This window comes from Nerophis ophidion, unplaced genomic scaffold, assembly GCF_033978795.1.
Source record: "Nerophis ophidion isolate RoL-2023_Sa unplaced genomic scaffold, RoL_Noph_v1.0 HiC_scaffold_52, whole genome shotgun sequence".
Taxonomy (NCBI): domain Eukaryota; kingdom Metazoa; phylum Chordata; class Actinopteri; order Syngnathiformes; family Syngnathidae; genus Nerophis; species Nerophis ophidion.
In genome coordinates this window covers 133,752-160,621 of record NW_026906974.1, presented here as the reverse complement: position 1 = coordinate 160,621, position 26,870 = coordinate 133,752, and the positions used below count along the sequence as shown (strand labels likewise).

The window sequence follows — 26,870 nt, the reverse complement described above, 5'->3', positions numbered from 1 at the left end:
TCAATACATGCGTAATCTGTTGAATTGCTCAAGACACTGAAATCCGAGTCTGAATCCGAGCTAATGCCGCTATATCTTGCTGTGGTATCCGCCATGCTGTTTGTATTGGCATCACTGGATGACGTAAGAAAATGGACAGTGGCTTCGCAGATAGCGTAAATCAGGCAGTACCTTTTTTCGGGATATTCCGGAACGAGTAAAATTTTGAAAAAAACTTCGAAAAATAAAATAAGCCACTGGGTACTGATTTTTATTGGTCTTAACCCTTCTGAAATTGTGTTAATGTTCCCCTTTAAGGTGCGGTAGTGGGAACGAATATGGGGTCAAATAAAGACCACAAGAGGTAATAAGGGAAATGTATTAATTAAAATGTACAGACCGCTTCGGCTGATTGTACCCGTGATCTTGTTCTTTCGGTCATAACCCAAAGCTCATAACCATAGGTGAGGATGGGAACGTAGATCGACCGGTAAAATGAGAGCTTTGCCTTCCGGCTCAGCTCCTTCTTCACCACAACAGATTGATACAGCGTCCGCATTACTGCAGACGCCGCACCGATCCACCAATTGATCTCAGGATCCACTCTTCACTCACTTGTCAACAAGACTCCGAGGTACTTGAACTCCTCCACTTGGGGGAGGGTCTCCTCCCAAACCTGGAGGTGGCACACCACCCATTTCCGGGCGAGAACCTTGGACTCGGACTTGGAGGTGCTGATTCCTATCCCAGTCACTTCACACTCTGCTGCAAACCGATCCAATGCTAGATGAAGATCTTGGCCAGATGAAGCCATCAGGACCACATCATCTGCAAAAAGCAGAGACCTAATCCTGCAGCCGCCAAACCGGATCCCCTGAACGTCTTGACTGCGCCTACAAATTCTGTCCATAAAAGTTATGAACAGAATCAGTGCCATGGCGGCGTCCAATCCTCACTGGAAACTTGTCCGACTTACTGCCGGCAATGCGGACCAAGTTCTGACACTGATCGTACAGGGAGCGGACCGCCACAATCAGACAGTCCGATACCCCATACTCCCTGAGCAATCCCCACAGGACTTGCCGAGGGACACGGTCGAATGCCTTCTCCAAGTCCACAAAACACATGTAGACTGGTTGGGCAAACTCCCATGCACCCTCAAGAACCCTGCCCAGAGTATAGAGCTGGTCCACAGTTCCACGACCAGGATGAAAACCACACTGTTCCTCCTGAATCTGAGGTTCGACTGTCTGACTTAGGCTCCTCTCCAGTACACCTGAATAGACCTTCCCGGGAAGGCTGAGGATGCTTCTACATATTGACACAAATATATAAAAAACACTAACCTTATGACGGATGCTTTTGCAATTGTTTTATTTGATCTTTCACAACACCTGGTGGCCACAATAATTCATGAAGTCAAGCTCATGGCGCAGAATGTTGGCTAACGCAGACTTGTTTGTTACTGGATACTTGCTATCAGACTTCTGTTTTGGAGACTTTGTGTACGTATTAAGCAACTATAATTATTTGATATGCTTAAATGTGCTGTTTTAGCTTAGCTGTTGTGTAGCTGCTGGCTCCTCGTAGCCTACACACTAAGGGTGTAACGGTACACAAAAAGTTTGGTTCGGTATGTACCTCGGTTTTGAGGTCACGGTTCGGTTCGTTTTTGGTACAGTAAGAAAACAACAAAATATACATTTTCTGGTTATTTATTTACCAACATTTGTAAACAATGGCTTTATCCTTTTAACGTTTCTTTAAAAGAGCTTTTGTTTGTGTCTACTAGTCATGAATGCTAAGCATAACAATAACATACATATACACACAGGGTTGGTTGCCAGGGTTAATGCGGTCAAAATATATCAATCAATCAATCAATCAATATTTATTTAGATAGCCCCAAATCAGTAGTGTCTCAAAGGGCTGCACAAGCCACAACAACATCCTCAGTTCAGAGCCCACAAAAGGGCAAGGAAAAACTCACTACCCAGTGGGACGTTGATGTGAATGACTTTGAGAAACCTTGGAGAGGAATGCACATGACTCCCCCCCCCTCCTTCTAGGGGAGACCGGATAAAATGGACGTCGAGTGGGTCTAGTATAATCTTGTGAAAGTCCAGTCCATAGTGGATCTAACATAATAGTTAGAGTCCAGTCCATAGTGGGGCCAGCCAGAGACCATCCCGAGCGCAGACAGGTCAGCAACGCAGAGATGTCCACAACCGATGCACAGGTGAGCGGTCCACCCTGGGTCCCGACTCTGGACAGATTATATATATATATATATATATATATATATATATATATATATATATATATATATGTATATATATTTATAGCAAGATGGCGGCGCCCGGACGGGCTGCGACACTGCGGTGCTCTTGCTAAAGATGGAACATTTGGCGGAAATGCCGGACAGTTCTGCAGACTTCATGGCTGGCTCACATCGTGGTCACTCCGTGATCACGTACGACCGCCAGACACTTCTGGATGTGGACATATCGGGCCGTTTTGGACTGATAGACGCGTGCGTGCTAACCGTGCTAACTAGCATGGGAATACGTCGGCGGCTACATCCAGCGGCCTGTGAAGCAGCGGAGTCTAGTAGCAGCGGGGGCCGTCTACGGAGCAGACGCCAGCGGTGTGATCGGAAACGCGGATGCCGAGCGGGGCTAAAAACAAAGCAGAAGGCTTATCCCCACAGAACACCACTTCCCTCCATCCTGAAGACGGATTTAAATAAAGGATGCGAGACTACTGGTCTGGGTAAGGAGTCAGTTAAATTAGAACAAGTTTTTTCTGCTTTGAGTGTTTCAGAGTTGGACATGTGTTTTACTGAGGTGGCTAACTATGATGTGTGCAGTTTATCAAAGCAACAAACAAACAATCGGAAAATCCCCGTTACTGAGGTGGCTAACCATGATGCGTGCAGTTTATCAAAGCAACAATCAAACAATCGGAACATTCCCGTCGTATCAATTCCTAGATATGGTCGTAATTATACTGAATGCACTGGGCATAATAAACACAACATTATTAATATTGCTACTACGGATAATTTGATCAAAAATTCCCTAAAACAGCCCACTACCTATAATATAGGTTTTTTAAACATAAGATCATTGTCTCCCAAAACGTTGTTAGTTAATGATATCATCAGAGACAACAATCTTAACGTCATCGGTCTCAGCGAAACCTGGCTTAAACCAAACGACTTTTTTGCGCTAAATGAGGCATGTCCTCCTAACTTTACACATGCGCATATTGCCCGTCCGCTCAAAAGGGGTGGGGGGGTCGCTCTAATATACAACATAAACTTTAACCTTAGTCCTAACATAAATAATGAATATAAATCGTTTGAGGTGCTTACTATGAGGTTTGTCACACCGCTGCCTCTACACCTGGCTGTTATCTACCGCCCCCCAGGGCCCTATTCGGACTTTATTAATGAATTCTCAGAGTTCGTTGCTGATCTAGTGACACACGCCGATAATATAATCATAATGGGGGACTTTAATATCCATATGAATACCCCATCGGACCCACCGTGCGTAGCGCTCCAGACTGTAATTGATAGCTGTGGTCTCACACAAATAATAAATGAACCCACGCATCGCAACGGTAATACGATAGACCTAGTGCTTGTCAGGGGCATCACCGTTTCCAAAGTTACGATACTCCCGTATACTAAAGTATTGTCCGATCATTACCTTATAAAATTCGAGGTTCAGACGCATGTTCGTCAAACTAATAATAATAATAACTGCTATAGCAGCCGCAACATTAATACAGCCACAACGACAACTCTTGCTGACCTACTGCCCTCGGTAATGGCACCATTCCCAAAGTATGTGGGCTCTATTGGTAACCTCACTAACAACTTTAACGACGCCCTGCGCGAAACCATTGATAACATAGCACCGCTAAAGTTAAAAAAGGCTCCAAAAAAGCGCACCCCGTGGTTTACAGAAGAAACTAGAGCTCAGAAATTATTATGTAGAAAGCTGGAACGCAAATGGCGCACGACTAAACTTGAGGTGCACCATCAAGCATGGAGTGATGGTTTAATAACTTATAAACGCATGCTTACCTTAGCTAAAGCTAATTGTTACTCAAATCTCATCCACCGTAATAAAAACGATCCTAAATTTTTGTTTAGTACGGTAGCATCGCTAACCCAACAAGGGACTCCTTCCAGTAGCTCCACCCACTCAGCTGATGACTTTATGCAATTCTTTAGTAAGAAAATTGAAATCATTAGAAAGGAGATTAAAGACAATGCGTCCCAGCTACAACGGGGTTCTATTAACACTGATACGATGGTATATACGGCGGATACTGCCCTCCAAAATAGTTTCTCTCGTTTTGAGGAAATAACATTAGAGGAATTGTTACAACGTGTAAATGGAATAAAACAGACAACATGTTTACTTGACCCTCTTCCTGGGAAACTGATCAAGGAGCTCTTTGTATTATTAGGTCCATCAGTGCTAAATATTATAAACTTATCACTCTCCTCGGGCACTGTTCCCCTAGCATTCAAAAAAGCGGTTATTCATCCTCTCCTTAAAAGACCTAACCTCGATCCTGACCTCATGGTAAACTACCGACCGGTGTCTCACCTTCCCTTTATTTCAAAAATCCTCGAAAAAATTGTTGCGGAGCAGTTAAATGAACACTTAGCGTCTAACAATCTATGTGAAACCTTTCAATCCGGTTTCAGGGCAAATCACTCCACGGAGACAGCCCTCGCAAAAATGACTAATGATCTATTGCTAACGATGGATTCTGATGCGTCATCTATGTTGCTGCTCCTCGATCTTAGAGCTGCTTTCGATACCGTCGATCATAATATTTTATTAGAACGTATCAAAACACGAATTGGTATGTCAGACTTAGCCCTGTCTTGGTTTAACTCTTATCTTACTGATAGGATGCAGTGTGTCTCCCATAACAATGTGACCTCGGACTACGTTAAGGTAACGTGTGGAGTTCCCCAGGGTTCGGTCCTTGGCCCTGCACTCTTCAGCATCTACATGCTGCCGCTAGGTGACATCATACGCAAATACGGTGTTAGCTTTCACTGTTATGCTGATGACACCCAACTCTACATGCCCCTAAAGCTGACCAACACGCCGGATTGTAGTCAGCTGGAGGCGTGTCTTAATGAAATTAAACAATGGATGTCCGCTAACTTTTTGCAACTTAATGCCAAAAAAACGGAAATGCTGATTATCGGTCCTGCTAGACACCGAACTCTATTTAATAATACAACTCTAACATTTGACAACCAAACAATTAAACAAGGCGACACGGTAAAGAATCTGGGTATTATCTTCGACCCAACTCTCTCCTTTGAAGCACAAATTAAAAGCGTTACTAAAATGGCCTTCTTTCATCTCCGTAATATCGCTAAAATTCGCTCCATTCTGTCCACTAAAGACGCTGAGATCATTATCCATGCGTTTGTTACGTCTCGCCTCGACTACTGTAACGTATTATTTTCGGGTCTCCCCATGTCTAGCATTAAAAGATTACAGTTGGTACAAAATGCGGCTGCTAGACTTTTGACAAGAACAAGAAAGTTTGATCACATTACGCCTGTACTGTATATACCTTTATATACATATATACATACATATATACCTATACTGTATATACCTTTATATACATATATACATACATATATACCTATACTGGCTCACCTGCACTGGCTTCCTGTGCACTTAAGATGTGACTTTAAGGTTTTACTACTTACGTATAAAATACTACACCGTCTAGCTCCATCTTATCTTGCCGATTGTATTGTACCATATGTCCCGGCAAGAAATCTGCGTTCAAAGGACTCCGGCTTATTAGTGATCCCCAAAGTCCAAAAAAAGTCTGCGGGCTGTAGAGCTTTTTCATTTCGGGCTCCAGTACTCTGGAATGCCCTCCCGGTAACAGTTTGAGATGCCACCTCAGTAGAAGCATTTAAGTCTCACCTTAAAACTCATTTGTATACTCTAGCCTTTAAATAGACTCCCTTTTTAGACCAGTTGATCTGCCGTTTCTTTTCTTTTTCTTCTATGTCCCACTCTCCTTTGTGGAGGGAGTCCGGTCCGATCCGGTGGCCATGTACTGCTCGCCTGTGTATCGGCTGGGGACATCTCTGCGCTGCTGGTCCGCCTACGCTTGGGATGGTTTCCTGCTGGCGCCGCTGTGAACGGGACTCTCGCTGCTGTGTTGGATCCGCTTTAGACTGGACTCTCGCGACTGTGTTGGATCCATTATGGATCCATCTTTCACAGTATCATGTTCTCATATGTTCTCATAGTCATCAGTATCATCAGTATCACAGTATCACGTTCTCATAGTCATCAATGTCACCGACGTCCCACTGGGTCATTATTGTCACCGATGTCCCACTGGGTGTGAGTTTTCCTTGCCCGAGGATGTCGTAGTGGTTTGTGCAGCCCTTTGAGACACTAGTGATTTAGGGCTATATAGGTAAACATTGATTGATTGATTGATTGATTGAGTGAAAGTGTTAGAAATTGTAGCGATATTACTGCCTGATTCCACATGTTTTTATTGTTGTTCCATTTTACTCCTAGATCATCTATTTTCCTACAAAACATTAATAAAACATTCAAATATCACAGAACGTGATTTCACACGAACTCTGACATAAAACTAATTGTAAATGCAGGAAGTGACGTACTCTTCACGCATGCGTGGACCGATCGTGTCGTGAATTTATATCAGTTTTTAAAAAGTGTGAAACATTTGCTCTCATACACAAAAGTGTCTTTCTTAAAGTGAAATCCAAATTCTATCATTGTGTTAATGATTTGAATGTATTAATTCAATCTTGGAATATTGTACAAAATAGAAAAAGCCCTTATTATATTTACTGAAATAGTTTAAGTTTATCATTTATTTATATATATTTTATTTTAATCGTATTCGAATGGTCTCTCATATTTACTTTTACTTTCTTTAACGGGTTTTGTTCGTAAGAGGATTGGATTTAATCCATCCATCCATCCATCCATCCATCCATCCATCATCTTCCGCTTATCCGAGGTCGGGTCGCAGGGGCAGCAGCCTAAGCAGGGAAGCCCAGACTTCCCTCTCCCCAGCCACTTCGTCTAGCTCTTCCCGGGGGATCCCGAGGCGTTCCCAGGCCAGCCGGGAGACATAGTCTTCCCAACGTGTCCTGGGTCTTCCCCGTGGCCTCCTACCAGCTGGACGTGCCCTAAACACCTCCCTAGGGAGGCGTTCGGGTGGCATCCTGACCAGATGCCCGAACCACCTCATCTGGCTCCTCTCGATGTGAAGGAGCAGCGGCTTTACTTTGAGTTCCTCCCGGATGGCAGAGCTTCTCACCCTATCTCTAAGGGAGAGACCCGCCACCCGGCGGAGGAAACTCATTTGGGCCGCTTGTACCCGTGATCTTGTCCTTTTGGTCATGACCCAAAGCTCATAACCATAGGTGAGGATGGGAATGTAGATCGACCGGTAATTTGAGAGCTTTGCCTTCTGGCTCAGCTCCTTCTTCACCACAACGGATCGATACAACGTCCGCATTACTGAAGACGCCGCACCGATCCGCCTGTCGATCTCACGATCCACTCTTCCCTCACTCATGAACAAGACTCCTAGGTACTTGAACTCCTCCACTTGGGGCAGGGTCTCCTCCCCGACCCGGAGATGGCACTCCACTCTTTTCCGGGCGAGAACCATGGACTCGGACTTGGAGGTGCTGATTCTCATTCCGGTCGCTTCACACTCGGCTGCGAACCGATCCAGTGAGAGCTGAAGATCCCGGCCAGATGAAGCCATCAAGACTACATCATCTGCAAAAAGCAGAGACCTAATCCCGTGGTCACCAAACCGGAACCCCTCAACGCCTTGGCTGCGCCTAGAAATTCTGTCCATAAAAGTTATGAACAGAATCGGTGACAAAGGACAGCCTTGGCGGAGTCCAACCCTCACTGGAAACGTGTCCGACTTACTGCCAGCAATGCGGACCAAGCTCTGGCACTGATCATACAGGGAGTGGACCGCCACAATAAGACAGTTCGGTACCCCATACTCTCTGAGCACTCCCCACAGGACTTCCCGAGGGACACGGTCGAATGCCTTCTCCAAGTCCACAAAGCACATGTAGACTGGTTGGACAAACTCCCATGCACCCTCAAGAACCCTGCCGAGAGTATAGAGCTGGTCCACGGTTCCACGACCAGGACGAAAACCACACTGTTCCTCCTGAATCCGAGGTTCGACTATCCGGCGTAGCCTCCTCTCCAGTACACCTGAATAAACCTTACCGGGAAGGCTGAGGAGTGTGATCCCACGATAGTTGGAACACACCCTCCGGTCCCCCTTCTTAAAGAGAGGGACCACCACCCCGGTCTGCCAATCCAGAGGTACCGCCCCCGATGTCCACGCGATGCTGCAGAGTCTTGTCAACCAAGACAGCCCCACAGCATCCAGAGCCTTAAGGAACTCCGGGCGGATGTCATCCACCCCCGGGGCCTTGCCGCCGAAGAGCTTTTTAACTACCTCAGCGACCTCAGCCCCAGAAATAGGAGAGTCCACCACAGATTCCCCAGGCACCGCTTCCTCAAAGGAAGACGTGTTGGTGGGATTGAGGAGGTCTTCGAAGTATTCCCTCCACCGATCCACAACATCCGCAGTCGAAGTCAGCAGAACACCATCCGCACCATACACGGTGTTGATAGTGCACTGCTTCCCCTTCCTGAGGCGGCGTATGGTGGTCCAGAATCGCTTCGAAGCCGTCCGGAAGTTGTTTTCCATGGCTTCCCCGAACTCTTCCCATGTCCGAGTTTTTGCCTCGGCTACCGCTAAAGCTGCACACCGCTTGGCCCGCCGGTACCTGTCCACTGCCTCCGGAGTCCTATGAGCCAAAAGAACCCGATAGGACTCCTTCTTCAGCTTGACGGCATCCCTCACTGCTGGTGTCCACCAACGGGTTCTGGGATTACCGCCACGACAGGCACCAACAACCTTGCGGCCACAGCTCCAATCAGCCGCCTCAACAATAGAGGTTCGGAACATGGTCCACTCGGACTCAATGTCCCGCACCTCCCTCGTGACATGTTCAAAGTTCTCCCGGAGGTGGGAATTGAAACTCTCTCTGACAGGAGACTCTGCCAGACGTTCCCAGCAGACCCTCACAATGCGTTTGGGCCTGCCAGGTCTGTCCGGCATCCTCCCCCACCATCGCAGCCAACTCACCACCAGGTGGTGATCGGTAGAAAGCTCCGCCCCTCTCTTCACCAGAGTGTCCAAAACATGAGGCCGCAAATCCGATGACACGACTACAAAGTCAATCATGGAACTGCGGCCTAGGGTGTCCTGGTGCCAAGTGCACATATGGACACCCTTATGTTTGAACATGGTGTTTGTTATGGACAATCTGTGACGAGCACAAAAGTCCAATAACAAAACACCACTCGGGTTTAGATCCGGGCGACCATTCTTCCCAATCACGCCTCTCCAGGTTTCACTGTGGTTGCCAACATGAGCGTTGAAGTCTCCCAGTAGGACAAGGGAATCACCTGGGGGAGCACTTTCTAGTACTCCCTCAAGTGTACCCAAAAAGGGTGGGTATTCTGAACTGCTGTTTGGTGCGTAAGCACAAACAACAGTCAGGACCCGTCCCCCCACCCGAAGGCGAAGGGAAGCTACCCTCTCGTCCACTGGGTTGAACTCATACGTGCAGGCTTTGAGCCGGGGAGAAACAGCAATTGCCACCCCAGCCCGTCGCCTCTCACTGTCGGCAACGCCAGAGTGGAAGAGGGTCCAGTCCCTCTCGAGAGAACTGGTTCCAGAGCCCTTGCTGTGCGTCGAGGTGAGTCCGACTATATCCAGCCGGAACTTCTCTACCTCGCGCACTAGCTCAGGCTCCTTCCCCCCCAGTGACGTGACGTTCCACGTCCCAAGAGCTAGCTTCTGTAGCCGAGGATCGGACCGCCAAGTGCCCTGCCTTCGGCTGCCGCCCAGCTCACATTGCACCCGACCTCTATGGCCCCTCCTATGAGTGGTGAGCCCATTGGAGGGATGACCCACGTTGCCTCTTCGGGCTGTGCCCGGCCGGGCCCCATGGGAACAGGCCCGACCACCAGGCGCTCGCCATCGTGCCCCAACTCCGGGCCTGGCTCCAGAGCGGGGCCCCTGTGACTCGCGTCCGGGCGAGGGAAATCTGAGTTCATTTTGTTGTAATTCCATAGAAGTCTTTGAGCTGCTCTTTGTCTGATCACTCACCTAGGACCTGTTTGTCTTGGGAGACCCTACCAGGGGGCTTTATGCCCCCGGACAACATAGCTCCTAGGATCATTGGGACACGCAAACTCCTCTACCACGGTAAGGTAGCAGCTCAGAGAGGAGTGGATTTAATGTGATGTGTTTTATATTGCTGAGTAAAATATTGAAAAAACATTGACTCATATTGTATTGAAAGTACCTTAATGTGTCCAAACATTGTTTATGTATGTTTAATTGTTCAATAACAAAATAAAATAAATACTTAGAAGTAGAACTGGTTAGCAAATAAACTCTTATGTTAACAGAATAAGCTAATCCGGTTACTTTTGGACCTCCACCCCAGATCACACCTCACTCCAACCCACTCCTCCAAAGTGGGCTGGCTCAGGGTGGAGGACAGAGTAAAACAACTTGCACTGAGCCTAGTCTATAAAATCCGCTACACCTCCTTGATACCGAAGTACATGTCAAACTACTTCCTTAATGTAAATGACCGCCATAACCACAACACCAGGGGGAGCTCCCCAAACCACGTTAAACCCAGATTCCGATCTAACAAAGGTCTTAATTCATTATCCTTCTATGCCACATCAATGTGGAATGCACTCCCAACAGGTGTAAAAGTAAATGCATCTCTATCCTCCTTCAAAAGCGCTCTAAAACAACACCTCCAGGCAACTTCAACCCTTTCCTAATACTCTCCTCCATTCACATCCCATCTCCCCGGATTATAAATAACCTAATGTAAATAATCAAATGTACTTCTAATGTATTTACTTGCTCTTATGCTATCTGAACTCACTATGTTCTCTGCTGGCTGTACATATCCTACTAAATAAGACCTACACTGTTTCAATGTCCACATTTCTCTGTTGATGCAATTGTTGATGACTGAAGTACTGATATCAACCAAAAATCCGCATCCCACCCCCAGATTGTAAATAATGTAAATAATTCAATGTATATACTATGATGATTAACATGTGTGATGACTGTATTATGTTGATAGTATATATTTGTACCATGAATTGATTAACGTGGACCCCGACTTAAACAAGTTGAAAAACTTATTGGGGTGTTACCATTTAGTGGTCAATTGTACGGAATATGTACTGTACTGTGCAATCTACTAATACAAGTATCAATCAATCAATCAATCATAAATAATGTTGAAGTCTTATTACATGATATATAAATATGTATATTAAATATAATTTGAATAGTTGGCAAGTAAACAAAATGCATTTGCCATACCTAATTGTATTATATCAATTATAACTCAACCCCACACTTTATAACATGTATTCACACTTTGTTGTGTGAAAATATTTTACACAAACTTACATTCAATTATAGTAATGATTATAATATAATAAGATATATAACAATGTGTGTTCTGGATCTAAATTAATTCATGGAAAATAAATCGATAAACAATCTTTTTTACCTGGAAACTTATCTCCTTAAGTGTGCAAATAAAGTCTTACGTATTACTTGTATTACATTTGAATAGAACCTTATTGAGCATATTAACAAGATTATGTTAGAAAATGTGCTGAGTATGAAAAAGGTCATTTTGAATTTGTGTACAGGATGTAGAATGACGATGATCTTCACCCACCTTAAAACAAAACAGGAAGATTGGAGCATGTGGAAGGAAGTTATGACTGTTATAATTTCCCACCACAAGGGGGCGATGTTGGTGTCAATATTTATGACTAGTCATGATCAGACCCCGACCTAAAGGCCCACTGAAAGCCACTACTAGCCACCACGCAGTCTGATAGTTTATATATCAATGATGAAATATTAACATTGCAACACATGCCAATACGGCCACTTTAGTTTATTAAATTGCAATTTAAAATTTCCCGGGTGTTTTTTCTTGAAAACGTCGCGTAATGATGACGTGTGCGCTTGACGTCACAGGCTGTTAGGAAATATGAGTGCTGCACACACACACACACACACACACACACACACACACACACACACACACACACACACACACACACACACACACACACACACACACACACACACACACACACAGCTAAAAGTCGTCTGCTTTAACGGCATAATTACACAGTATTTTGGAGATCTGTGTTGCTGAATCTTTTGCAATTTGTTCAATTAATATTGGTGAAGTCAAAGTAAAAAAATGGAGTTGGGAAACTTTAGCCTTTAGCCACACAAACACACGGTGATTCCTTGTTTAAAATTCACAGAGGTGAAACTTTACTATGGATCACAGCGAACATGGATCCCGACCGAATGTCAACCAGCAGGTTTCGGTGAGAAAATTGTGGTAAAAAGTCTCTTCTTAGGTCAGCTTGTGCCGCCCATAAAGCAGCCGTCGACTTCCCTGAGACACTGGCGTCAACACACCCGTGAACACACACATCTGACTATCAGGTACTGTTAAACTCACTAAAACACTAGCAACACAATAGAAAGATAAGGGATTTCCCAGAATTATCCTAGTAAATGTGTCTAAAAACATCTGAATCTGTCCCAATGCAATCACGTTTTTTTTTTTTTTTCTCTTCCGTCACTATTACTATCCTCAAACACGAACCTTTCATCCTCGCTCAAACTAATGGGGAAAATTTCGTTTTCTCGGTCCAAATAGCTGTTTTTGTTGGAGACTCCGATTAAAATCAATGTGAGGATGTGAGGAGCCATCAACATGTGACGTCATCGTCTGTGACTTCCGGTAGTGGCAAGGCTTTTCTGTTAGCAAGCAAGGGTTGCGAACTTTATCGTGGATGTTCTCTACTAAATCCTTTTAGCAAAAATATGGCAATATCGTGAAATGATCAAGTATGACACATCGTTTGGATAAGAAAATCTCATTTCAGTAGGCCTTTAAATATAAATATATATATATATATATATATATATATATATATATATATATATATATATATATATATAATCTTCCATATTGGCATCCATAGTGATTAATTTATTGAGCGGAGCAATACAACTTGGATCTGACAAAAAAGTAAACACAAATGCTGTCTTCCTCGCTGATAAAACATGATAGCAACATGCATCTGCTAGCTCAGGATCGCCCCCACTTCTCAATGTGGCGAGTTGGAGTACTACAAGAGGCACTCTAATACAGTGCTTAAATCTGTATTTTGATAATGATGATGATGATGATGATGATGTATCTGTTCAAGTGAACAAATGGATCCACAAGGGACAACAACCCTTTCCACAGACTACACACACATCATAAACATCAATCTTAGAAGCCCAGAACAATATATTTGAAGAAGACTTTAGAGTTGAAAGTGAAGATGTGAGGTGAAATAAGTACAAATGCAGCAATAAAAACAAGCAACTCCACTCACGATGGCTCTAAAGTTCTGCGATGTGTTGCTAACTTCAGCTTTTTTCTTCTTTGTTGATGTTTTTCTGTAGTTAACATCCATGATGCAACAATGCTGCTAATCTACTAAAGTCCACATTTTGTTAAATATTTTATTCATTCATACTTTTAATTGGATAACATCAATAAAAATACATAGGAAGAAAATGTGTGAAAAAAACCCCCAAGTGAAAATAAAGATGTCCACTCTTTAACAATGAGAAAATCAAATAAAATAGTAGCTACATACATGATATTCAGTACATGCACACAACTTAAAAACTCCAGGACAACATATAACAGTAGAAGATGAGAAGCACTACATACATCATCAAATATACATTCATATTAAAGGGGGACATTATCACAATTTCAGAAAAGTTAAAACCAATAAAAATCAGTTCCCAGTAGCTTATTTTATTTTTTGAAGTTTTTTTTCAAAATTTTACCAATCATGGAATATCCCAAAAAAAGGCTTTAAAATGCCTGATTTTCGCTATCTGTAAATCCACCGTCCATTTTCCTGTGATGTCACATAGTGATGCCAATACAATCAAACATGGCGGATAGACCAGCAAGATATAGCAACATTAGCTCGGATTCAGATTCGGATTTCAGCGGCTTAAGCGATTCAACAGATTACGCATGTATTGAAACGGAGGGTTGGAGTGTGGAGGCAGATAGCGAAAACGAAATTGAAGAAGAAACTGAAGCTTTTGAGTGAATAGCTATTGAAGCTATTCGGCGATCGCCTTCTAACCAAAGAGTGCATCTTTTGACCACTGGAGCAACTTAAATCTGTCGATTGGTAAATGTTTGTTTGGCATTAAATGTGGGTGGAGGGAAAGGCTGGATGCAAATATAGCTACAAATGTACATACAACTAGCCTAAATAGCATGTTAGCATCGATTACCTGGCAGTCATGCCGTGTACAAATATGTCTGATTAGCACATAAGTCAATAACATCAACAAAACTCACCGTTGTGATTTCGTTGACTTTATCGTTGGAAATGCATCTGCTTTGAGTGTTGCAGGATATCCACACATCTCTGTGCCATGTCTGTCGTAGCATCGGCGGTAAAATGTGCAGAACAAACGAGGGACTTTCGCATCTTTTGACAATGGTGCAACTTGAATCTGTCGATTGGTATGTGTTTGTTTGGCCTTAAATGTGGGTGGAGAGAAAGGCTGGATGCAAATATAGCTGCAAATGAGGCATAGCGATGCGATATGTACCTACAGCTAGCCTAAATAGTATGTTAGCATCGATTAGCATGACGTTCTAATCAGTGCACATTCCAACTTGAATCCGTTCCTGATCGTGTTGTTACACCCTCAGACAACACACCGACGATTCATGATGTCTCCAAGGTACGGAAAACAGTCGAAAAAACGGAAAATAACAGAGCTGATTTGACTTGTGTGTGTAATGTGTTTGAGGAAATGGCGGATTGCTTCCCATTGTGATGTCACGGGTAAAAGATCATCGCTCTGACAGCGAACAATTGAGAGGTGTTTAAATCGCCAAATTCGCCCTTTTAGAGTTCGGAAATCGGTTAAAAAACATGTGGTCTTTCTTCTGCAACATCAAGGTATATATTGACGCTTACATATGTCTGGTAATAATGTTCCCCTTTAAACATGATGTGGTATTAGTGCACATTTAACACAATCACTGTTTATAAGTGTTTTTAAATCCCTGCAGCTTCCATGACTGTTACACACTTGTGTTTACTGACCTGATACTTATACCTGAACCTTTTATCACACACAGTGCAACTCAACGGGTTCTCTCCAGTGTGTGTTCTCATGTGTGGTGTCATGTATTGCTTTCTGGAGAAACTCTTCTTACAAATAGAGCAAGTAACAGGTTTCTCTCCAGTATGTGTTCTCATGTGTGTGGACATGACAAGCTTTGTGGAGAAACTCTTCTTACAAACAGAGCAAGTAAAAGGTTTCTCTCCAGTGTGTGTTCTCATGTGTGTGGTCATGTCAAGCTTTCTGGAGAAACTCTTCTTACAAACAGAGCAAGTAAAAGGTTTCTCTCCAGTATGTATCCTCATGTGTATTGTAATATAACTCTTGTGTCTAAATGATTTCCCACATTCAGAGCAGTCAAAGTGTTTGTTGTTAGTGTGATGTCTCGTATCACCTTTAGAGTCATTTTTCCTCTCCAAATGTTTTTGGATGTGGTCACTGTGATCAGAAGAGTGTGACATCATGTGGTCCATGTCTGACAGTGGAGCAAAGATGCTGTCTGGTTCTGACTTTATATCTTCACAATGCTCTCCATCAGCTTCTGTGATGTGTTGACTTACAAGCTCCGCCCCTCTGTTCTCCTCACTTTGACTGTGATGAAGCTGTAAGGACTGAGCTTCATCTTCATCATGAAGCTGCTCCTCTTTAATGTGGGAGGGGGCCTGTAGCTCCGTCTGTCCCACACTGGAGCTCCACTCCTGCTGTTTGGAGGGAATCTCTTCATGACTCTCTGCTGACACCTGCTGGACGTCTGCAGAACATAAAACACAAAAGAGGTGTTACTGTGTTGAAGTTTGTAGTATTCAAACTATTCACATGTGAGTTAGGCCAAATAGACAGTGATGGGCAAGCGACTTGGAAAATGTAGTAAGCTAAGCTACAAGTTACTCCCAATTAAATGTAGCTAAGCTATCCTCAGAGAATTGTAGCAAGCTACACTACACGCTACACTGCTAAAGTAGCTTGCCACATCAAAGCTACATTTAACAGCATTTCTATTGGCCCACATGTATAATATCAGTGTTAATGTAACTGAGAGTGTACACATGGACCCAGTGAGAGAACTACATGTCTTCAACTCATCACTGAGCTTGTTCCACCACTTAACTCCTAAAACTGAAATACATTTGTATTTTGTATTCCTTCTTACTTTACCTATTTCAAAAATCAATATCCCCGTAAATGATAGTTTTCTTTTCTTAATTGAAATAACCTAATAATACAAGCTGGAAGACTGTTGCTTTACTCGAAATATAATTTCCAAGGTTTTTAAAAACACAATATCTGAAAATTTCGACACATTCAAACTCATAAATAATGGATTGGTATGTCCATAGTAGCACGCTTTGTGTATTATTCTGATGACCCTTTTTTGAAGTTGAATTATTGGGTCTATATTTGTTTTATAAACATTTCCCCAAACTTCAACACAATATGTTAAATATGGAAAAACAATAGAATAATATAACATATGCAGACATGTCTTATTCAGCATGTTTTACTTTATAAAGAGTAGCAATGGATTTGGATTGGTTTCCCTTTACCTTATTTTTCGAATTATAAGTCGCTCCGGAGAATAAATCGCACCAGCCGAAAATGCATAATAAAGAAGGAAAAAAAACATCTAGGTCGCACTGGAGAATAAGTCACATTTTTTGGGGACATTTATTTGATAAAATCCAACACCAAGAATAGACATTAGATAGGCAATTTAAAATAAACAAAGAATAGTGAACAACAGGCTGAATAAGTGTACGTTATATCAGGCATAAATAACCAACTGAGAAGGTGCCTGCTATGTTAACCTAACATATTATGCTAAGAGTCATTCAAATAACTATAACTTATAGAACATGCTATACCTTTACCAAACTATCTGTCACTCCTAATCGATAAATCCCATGAAATCTACTTACTCGGTGTCACTTCTAAACAACTCTGCCAAGTCCAAAGTAGACAATGTACCGCTTCATCTTCTATCGGTACGTCTAGGCACTTATGTGAATAAGATATATATTTTTTGATATTTTACAGTAATGTGTTAATAATTTCACACATAAGTCCCTCCAGAGTATAAGTCGCACCCCAAGCCAAACTATGAAAAATAAATGTGATTTTTTTAATCCGAAACATTGCACATTTGCACACGCTCCCAGTGTGTGGACGACACAGCAGTAAGTGACAAGCATGAACGCCAAACTCATTCCTAACCATTTTTATTCAATATAATTATCCATCCATTTTTTACCCCTTGTCCCTTTCGGGGGCGCAGGGGCCTATCTCAGTTAGTCATTGTGAAAAAAAAATGGACATTTAAAAATATGTATACATTCTGTTAAAGGCCTACTGAAAGCCACTACTAGCCACCACGCAGTCTGATAGTTTATATATCAATGATGAAATATTAACATTGCAACACATGCCAATACGGCCTTTTTAGTTTACTAAATTGCAATTTTAAATTTCCCGGGAGTTTCGTCTTGAAAACGTTGTGTAATGATGATGTGTACGCAAGACATCACGGGTTTTTAGGAAGTATGAGCGCTGCACACACACACAGCTAAAAGTCGTCTGCTTTAACGGCATAATTACACAATATTTTGGACATCTGTGTTGCTGAATCTTTTGCAATTTGTTCAATTAATATTGGAGGAGTCAAAGTAGAAAGATGGAGTTGGGAAGTTTTAGCCACACAAACACACAGTGACTCCTTGTTTAAAATTCCTGGAGGTGAAACTTTCCTATGGATCAGAGCGCGGTCAAGCGAACATGGATCACGACAGAATGTCAACCAGCAGGTTTTGGTGACAAAATTGTGGTTAAAACGTCGCTTCTTACCGGAGAAAAGCTGAGCTTGTGCTGTCCATAGCTGCCGTCGACTCCCCTCAGATATTGGCGTCCAGACACCCGTGGACACACACCTCCGACTATCAGGTACTATTAAACTCACTAATACACTAGCAACACAATAAAAAGATAAGGGATTTCCCAGAATTAACCTAGTAAATGTGTCTAAAAACATGGGAATCCGTCCCAATGCAGTCGCGTTTTTCATTTTTAACTTGTTTTTTTGTTTTGTTTGTTTTTTGTAGTCGTCAATATCCTCAAACACGAATCTTTCATCCTCGCTCAAATTAATGGGGAAATTGTCGTTTTCTCGGTCCGGATCGAAGTTTTGTTGGAGGCTCCCATTAAAAACAATGTGAATATGTGAGGAGCCATCAACATGTGACGTCATCGTCTGCGACTTCCGGTAAAGGCAGGGCTTTTCTCTTAGCACCGAACGTTGCGAACTTTATCGTGGATGTTCTCTACTAAATCCTTTCAGCAAAAATATGGCAATATCGCGAAATGATCAAGTATGACACATAGAATGGACCTGCTATCCCCGTTTACATAAGAAAATCTCATTTCAGTAGGCCTTTAAACCATTAATAATAAACCAAACAATTAAACAAGGCGACACGGTAAAGAATCTGGGTATTATCTTCGACCCAACTCTCTCCTTTGAGGCACACATTAAAAGCGTTACTAAAACGGCCTTCTTTCATCTCCGTAATATCGCTAAAATTCGCTCCATTCTGTCCACTAAAGATGCTGAGATCATTATCCATGCGTTTGTTACGTCTCGCCTCGACTACTGTAACGTATTATTTTCGGGTCTCCCCATGTCTAGCATTAAAAGATTACAGTTGGTACAAAATGCGGCTGCTAGACTTTTGACAAGAACAAGAAAGTTTGATCACATTACGCCTGTACTGTATATACCTTTATATACATATATACATACATATATACCTATACTGTATATACCTTTATATACATATATACATACATATGTACCTATACTGTATATACCTTTATATACATATATACATACATATGTACCTATACTGTATATACCTTTATATACATACATATATACCTATACTGTATGTACCTTTATATACATATATACCTGTACTGTATGTACCTTTATATACATATATACATACATATGTACCTATACTGTATATACCTTTATATACATATATACATACATATATACCTGTACTGTATATACCTTTATATACATATATACATACATATATACCTGTACTGTATATACCTTTATATACCTATACTGGCTCACCTGCACTGGCTTCCTGTGCACTTAAGATGTGACTTTAAGGTTTTACTACTTACGTATAAAATACTACACGGTCTAGCTCCATCCTATCTTGCCGATTGTATTGTACCATATGTCCCGGCAAGAAATCTGCGTTCAAAAGACTCCGGCTTATTAGTGATTCCCAAAGCCCAAAAAAAGTCTGCGGGCTATAGAGCATTTTCCATTGGGGCTCCAGTACTCTGGAATGCCCTCCCGGTAACAGTTCGAGATGCTACCTAAGTAGAAGCATTTAAGTCTCATATTAAAACTCATTTGTATACTCTAGCCTTTAAATAGATCCCCTTTTAGACCAGTTGATCTGCCGTTTCTTTTCTTTTCGTTTTCTCCTCTGCCCCCCACTCCCTTGTGGAGGGGTTGGGCGGGGGGGGGACACAGGTCCGGTGGCCATGGATGAAGCACTGGCTGTCCAGAGTCGGGACCCAGGATGGACCGCTCGCCTGTGTGTCGGTTGGGGACATCTCTACGCTGCTGATCCGCCTCCGCTTGGGATGGTTGCCTGCTGGCTCCACTTTGGATGGGACTCTCCCTGCTATATTGGATCCACTTTGGACTGGACTCTCACCGTTATGTGAGGGGGGGTTGCCCACATATGCGGTCCTCTCCAAGGTTTCTCACTGTCATCATTGTCACTGTCACCGACGTCCTATTGGTGTGAGTTTTTCCTTGCCCTTATGAGGGCTGTACCGAGGATGTCGTTGTGGTTTGTGCAGCCCTTTGAGACACTTGTGATTTAGGACTAAATAAATAAACATTCATTTATTGATTGTGCCTACAAAGAACTTAAAAAGCATCCAAACACCTCCATTAAGGTTTTATGTACATGCAGTAGGTATTTATGTCATTTAGTAACAGGTACATTTTTAAAAAGATGGAATATTTACATATTTTAGCTTATTAGCGCATTACTTTCAAAAAAGCATCACTACATGTGCTTTTTTTTTCAACATCACTGAATATTACACACTGCAGACTTCATGAGAGCCAACCTACTTTCTAAAACACCACTTACTGTACAAGGTTTGCTGTCACTATGACGCAGACTGATAGACTCTTGTTATATTCTCGTTTGGATGGAGAAAGACTCATAATCGTCGCACGATATGGGGGGTGAAGCCAAGCACCTATTCGGGCCTCAACTGGCTTTCAAAAGGGTACCAACTTGTCAGAGTATGTCCTCATCCTTCTACTATCCAGGTGAGAGGCACGATTCATGATCTGGAATAATCTTTCACCAGCACCGAGGCAAGGAAGGAGCTCACCAGCCGGTGATGTCAACATAGACACACAAGCTATAAATAGTTTGTTTGCGTTAGCACTCATAATAACAATATCACTAATACTTGGTTGGTATCCAAACCTCAAAATGCAAATGTAGTATTGTTGGCACTTTTTGGATGGTTATAGAGGACCTCTCATTGGCTCCATTGCATGTAGACTTGTATTTACATTTATGAGTTAGAATGTGCTGTATGTATATATATATATATATATATATATATATATATATATATATATATATATATATATATATATATATATATATATATATATATATATATATATATATATATATATATATATATATATATATACATAGTCATGTTGTTTATAATGATTGTGAACAATAAAAAACATTTCTCCAAAAACTGCAGTTTTTCTCTAAATTCCAGTGATTATATTCAAGACTTAAAGTGCATGAGCATGAAGTGATGAAGCCTACTTGGATGAGAAGACAAAGGTCTTGTAAGACAAAGTGAAGAGTCCAGTTGTGATGGATCGAATGCCCTGAGAATAAAATGTTGTGCTTACTTGGACTGTGATGAAGCTGTGAGGACTCAGGTGGTTTGTCTTCATGCTCTTCAGTCCTCACAGAGACAACAGTCAGTGGAAACTTGCTGACATCAGCCTCCTCCTGCCCTACAGGACACTCTCCCTCCTGACTCATCCACACTTCCTCCTCTACCTCTATGATGTGAGGGGGCTGCTGGACGTCTGTTGGGTAAATAAGTAAATAAGATAAAGAGAGAATAGAAATAGTTTTGAACTGACACTGTTAACACAATGACATTATTTGTGTTCTTTTGTGTGTTGTGTTAAAAGTGTGTAGCAAAACAACCAATAAAAACACAGAAAATACCTATTTGTTTCCTAAAACAATTCAAAAGTGGTACAGTGAGTACAAACAACAGACTTGGAAATTTGGTGGGGGGCAATTTGAAAAGTTTTTATAAGTACGAGGCAGCATTGATTGGGTCACTGAGGTAAAGTGTGTAAATATTTTATTCTCTATACGGTCTATTACACCTAATCTTTATCTCTAAACTTAACGATAATATTATAATGACATTGTCATTACCATAATTTCAATATCATGGAAATTAAAAAAACCTAATACCAAAATCACTAAAAAAAACATTCATGGTATGTTTTTGTTATCATGCAAAATACGTTTTGGTGGTCATGTTGTTGGCTGGGCCAAAAGGAACTTTTACCAAAAGCATGTTTTAATATGTGCTGTTTTATGGAGTATCTTCATCAACAATTCCACTTTAGGAATTGGAGACCATCTACGACACGCTGAAGGAAAGTCAGTCACCTTTATGTTCTTTTAATAAATCAAGTGTTGACTACTTTGGTTATTGAAAATAAATGTTTACTTTCACTTATTGATGCATGTAAGTGAAAATCAGGAAGCGAAATTATTAGATTTGATTACAGTATAAAATGTATTTGGTGAGTGTGTGAGTTTTCTGTAAACATGTTGATACAGGTTTCCATCTTCTTGGGGACTGGAACACAGATATGTCCTGAAAGGATGCACCCATTTTTAAAACCTTCACTAAGCTGTGCCACCAACATTGTCTCACTTAGCTCATTAAGCAAACTACCAGGGTGAGTGAGTCCTTTTAAACCTTCATAGACTTCCTTGTTACTTCTGACCAGTCTCAGATCACCACAAGTGGAACTACTGTATGAGGCTTAAGTGATCATTCCAACATTTTCTATACCCATAAAGAACATAGAACAGAGGCTGATGGCCACAAAACAAGCGAAGCTACAATCCTCAAGACCTACACTGGCAAGGCTTTCAATGACAAACTGCCAAAATAAGACTCTACCCGGTACTTGCAAGTACACAGGTCTTTGGATCAATTCCTAATCCTAACCTCAGAAAAGTAGATGACTTCACAGTCAAAGTGGGTGACAATATTATAACAAACAAAAATGAGATTACCTATCTTGGCTGCATCGTAAAGACTAATCTCTCCAGTGAAAACATTACTACTAAGTTAGTCAAAGAATCGACCAACGAGTTCTGTTCTTACTAGTGTTGTCCCGATACCAATATTTTGGTACCGGGACCTGTACCAAAATGTATTTCGATAATTTTCTAAATAAAAGTGACCACAAAAAGCTGCATTATTGGCTTTAACAAAAAAATCTTAGGGTACATTAAACATATGTTTCTTATTGCAAGTTTGTCCTTAAATAAAATAGTCAACATACAAGACAACTTGTCTTTTAGTAGTAAGTAAACAAACAAAAGCTCCTAATGTATTCTGCTCACATATGCAGCAACATATTGTGTCATTTATATTCTATTATTTTGTCAAAATTATAAAAGGACAAGTGATAGAAAATTGATTATTAATCTACTTGTTCATTTACTGTTAATATCTGCTTTTTTTCTGTTTCGACATGTTCCATCTACACTTCTATTAAAATTTAATAATCACTTATTCTTCTGTAGTTGGGATACTTTACATTAGTTTTGAATGATACCACGAATATGGGTATCAATCTGATACCAGGTATACATGATTATACATCGGTCATATTCAAGTGTTCATGTGTCCAGTGACATATTTTCTGAGTTTATAAACATACATTTTTTTTTTTTTTTTAATGAAAGAAGATGTGATGCCTAAAAATATTGATGTACTCGTAGAGTAGTACCCAATATGATTAATTAGTATCGTGGTACTATACTAATACCAGTATACCGTACAACCCTAGTTCTTACATAGTAGGATCACCCCGCTGGTGGGTAGAAATACCTGGACACCTGTGAAATATACATTTATCATTGCGATAAGTATTTTACTTGTACTATTTGCCATCTCCAGTATCATGAGTATTCCACAGCCTACTCGAACATTAATTGTTACCTTTAGACTTCACATCAGGGTATATCTGAACTCCAATATGCGCTCTTGAAAAAGTTTGATAATCATCCTCTTCAGTGGAATGTTGATAAGAGTTCGAAAAAATGTCCTGTAACACCTGTAACAAAATAATGGGGAGACTTCACTCAGGTTAACCATATCTAAATAGACACAAAATACTGCATTACGCAAGACTACCCGAATGTACTCAAATGATTGAAAAAAATTTATGTTTTTAAGCTAAATGATTGGTAAACGCAGTCAGTACATGCATATTAATTTACGTAAAACCGTGAGTAATCATAAAGTTTTCATCTATTAATATATTCTGTAGACATACCCTCATCCGTTCTCTTTTCCTGAAAGCTGATCTGTCCAGTTTTGGAGTTGATGTCAGCAGGCCAGGGAAGCTAGGGCCCATATTCTTCACTTGATCATCTTCGGTAGAAGCGGTGTGAGCCAAGACATCCAGGGGGTTTAGCTCGCTCATCTGCGGGAACAAACTGCCGCCATTGCTTGCCGTGCTATCGAGGTCCTTTGTCCCTGAATAGCTCACACACTTCGGCACGTTCAATGGGGGTCTGGCGGCAGATTTATTTGACTTTATAGTTGGAAATGCATCTGCTTTGAGTGTCAGTGGATATCCAAACATTCTTGCCATCTCTGTCGTAGCATAGCTGTCGTCGGTAAAGTGTGCGGAACAAACCACTGACCATTTCGTCGGCTTTCCCCACACCCTCGTATTTTGAACAAATTTCGTCCAATTTCTTGCCACTTTGGCATCTTTGGGCCAGTGGTGCAACTTGAATCCCTCCCTGTTGGTGTTGTTACACCCTCCGACAACACACCGACGAGGCATTATGTCTCCAAGGTACGGAAAACTGTCGAAAAAACGAAAAATAACAGCTGATTTGACTTGGTGTTTGTAATGTGTTTGAGAAAATGGCGGATTGACTCCCTTTGTGACGTCACGTTAACACGTCACATAGAAAGGTGTTTAATTCGCCAAAATTTACCCATCTAGAGTTTGGAAATTGGTTGAAAAATATATATGGTCTTTTTCCTGCAACATCAAGGTATATATTGACGCTTACATAGGTCTGGTGATAATGTTCCCCTTTAAGACTCTAACACAAGCACTCATTTAACTTCACTTTGACTACGGAGTTCATGTTTGGTACCGTGACGCCTTAAAAGCCCTGAAAAAGTAACTCCAAACAGCCCAAAACCAAATGATTAGGCTTCTACTTAACTGTCCATCTCGGGCTCACCTTTCCGCCAACCATTTCCTTAACATGGGAGGCTCTTGGTGGCCGACAGAGTACATCTTCTTGCAGTTGGTCTGGTGTACAAGATACACCATACCACTAACATACCCATGTACCTGTCTAGATACGTCAAAATATATTCACCATTATAACACCAGAGGTAGTTGTACAAATCACATTCAACACAGATTTCACTCAGAAAAAAAATTCTGATTTGTTTGCCTGCTATACCACCAATATGTGGAAGTCCCTATCAAAAAGAAAATACATTACAGGTTGTGGCTACTTATAACTCGGAATATACATAGCCTTTTATCTATTTGAAATTGTAATTTCATTTATTTGTATTTTAAATGCTACTTTCCACAAAGTACTGTGTGAATTCGTCCTCATACTTTGCTATGGTTCTTTGGCACATTTTCACACAATCACAACACTTTACACTCACACTTAATGTGGACCCCGACTTAAACAAGTTGAAAAACGTATTCGGGTGTTACCTTTTAGTGGTCAATTGTACGGAATATGTACTGTACTGTGTAATCTACTAATAAAAGAATCAATAAATCAATCAATCACTTGATCTCTACTTAGAGATGTGTTGATAACGTGCGCGTCTCTTTGTTAGCAGCTAACAAGCTAAGCTAACTAGCGAGCTAAGCTAACTAACAAGCAAAGATAGCACGGGAAGCGGCACAGTGCTTCTAGCGCATCGAGACGACTCTATCCTTAAATAAAGAATCAAAGATGTATTTTATACGACGTAAGTATTTCAAACTGGAGAACAAATAATATGACTGACTTATTAGCGTCTTTCTCCTTCGATGTGCTCTTTCTGATGTTTTCCGTTTACACCGGAAGCTGGGAATGACGTCACAGCCGAGTGGACGAAGAGGTATCTCTATATAAAATATTGCCTGCTGTCACTGTTACCATGCTTTTCTTTTACGTAATATTTTTTTGAAATACAATGTGATATAAAAGAGTGTCTTGTTTTTCAAAAATAAATTCAAAGTATATCAAACAAAGCTTTAATGTTGGGGTTCAGTGGCGCCCCCGTGCGACATTCATTGTAATGACAAGAGTGAAAGTGCTAGAAATTGTAGCGATATTACTGCCTGATTTATTAAAATGTACCCTTCCACGTGTTTTTATTGTTGTTCCCGTTTACTCCTAGATAATCTATTTCCATACAAAACATTAATAAAACATTCAAATATCACAGAACGTGATGTCGCAGGAGCTCTGTCATAAAACCAATTGTAAGTCCAGGATCGTGTTGTGAATTAATTTCAATTTTTATAAAGTGTAAAACATTTGCTCTCATTAACAAAAGTCTCTTTCTTAAAGTGAAATCCAAATTCTCACATTGTGTTAATGATTTCAATATATTCAGTCTTGGAAGATTGTACAAAATAGAAAAAACATTTAAATTATTATATTTTTCTGAAATAATTTAAGTGGTTTTAAATAGTATGTTCAAGCACAAGTTTATTATTTTTTTATATTTTTTTGATTAAATTTTATTGTTATGGTCTCTCATATTTACTTTTACTTTCTTTAACGGGTTTTGTTTGTCAGAGGATTGGATTTAATGTGATGTTTTTTATATTGCTGAGTAAAATATTAAACATAGACTCGTATTGAAAGTACCTTAATGTGTCTAAACATTGTTTATGTATGTTTAATTGTTCAATAAAAAGATACTCAGAAGTAGAACTGGTTAGCAAATAAACTCTTATTTTAACAAAAGAAATGTTGAAGTCATATTACATGACATTATATAAATATGTATATTAAATATAATTTGAATAGTTGGCAAGTAAACAAAATGCATTTGCCATACCTAATACCTAAACCTATCAA

General features: G+C 41.0%; 1 protein-coding gene across 3 annotated transcripts in view; it reads right to left on the bottom strand.

The window, feature by feature from the left end:
• Window positions 1-25,877, bottom strand: part of LOC133546945 (oocyte zinc finger protein XlCOF6-like) — a 127,607-nt gene extending 101,730 nt beyond the window's left edge. The window contains exons 1-4 of one of the 3 annotated variants that reach the window (XM_061892791.1): window positions 24,077-25,859; window positions 23,740-23,854; window positions 21,380-21,562; window positions 13,796-16,150 (exon numbers count right to left, since the gene is read on the bottom strand). In XM_061892791.1, coding sequence (XP_061748775.1) covers window positions 15,333-16,150; window positions 21,380-21,562; window positions 23,740-23,854; window positions 24,077-24,595 — 1,635 coding nt within the window. In that variant the 5' untranslated portion in view covers window positions 24,596-25,859 and the 3' untranslated portion in view covers window positions 13,796-15,332. Of the gene's footprint in view, window positions 1-13,795; window positions 16,151-21,379; window positions 21,563-23,739; window positions 23,855-24,076 lie in introns of those variants that run through there. The other 2 variants (XM_061892789.1, XM_061892788.1) reach the window with 2 other exon arrangements.
• Between the last annotated feature and the right edge of the window lie 993 nt (window positions 25,878-26,870).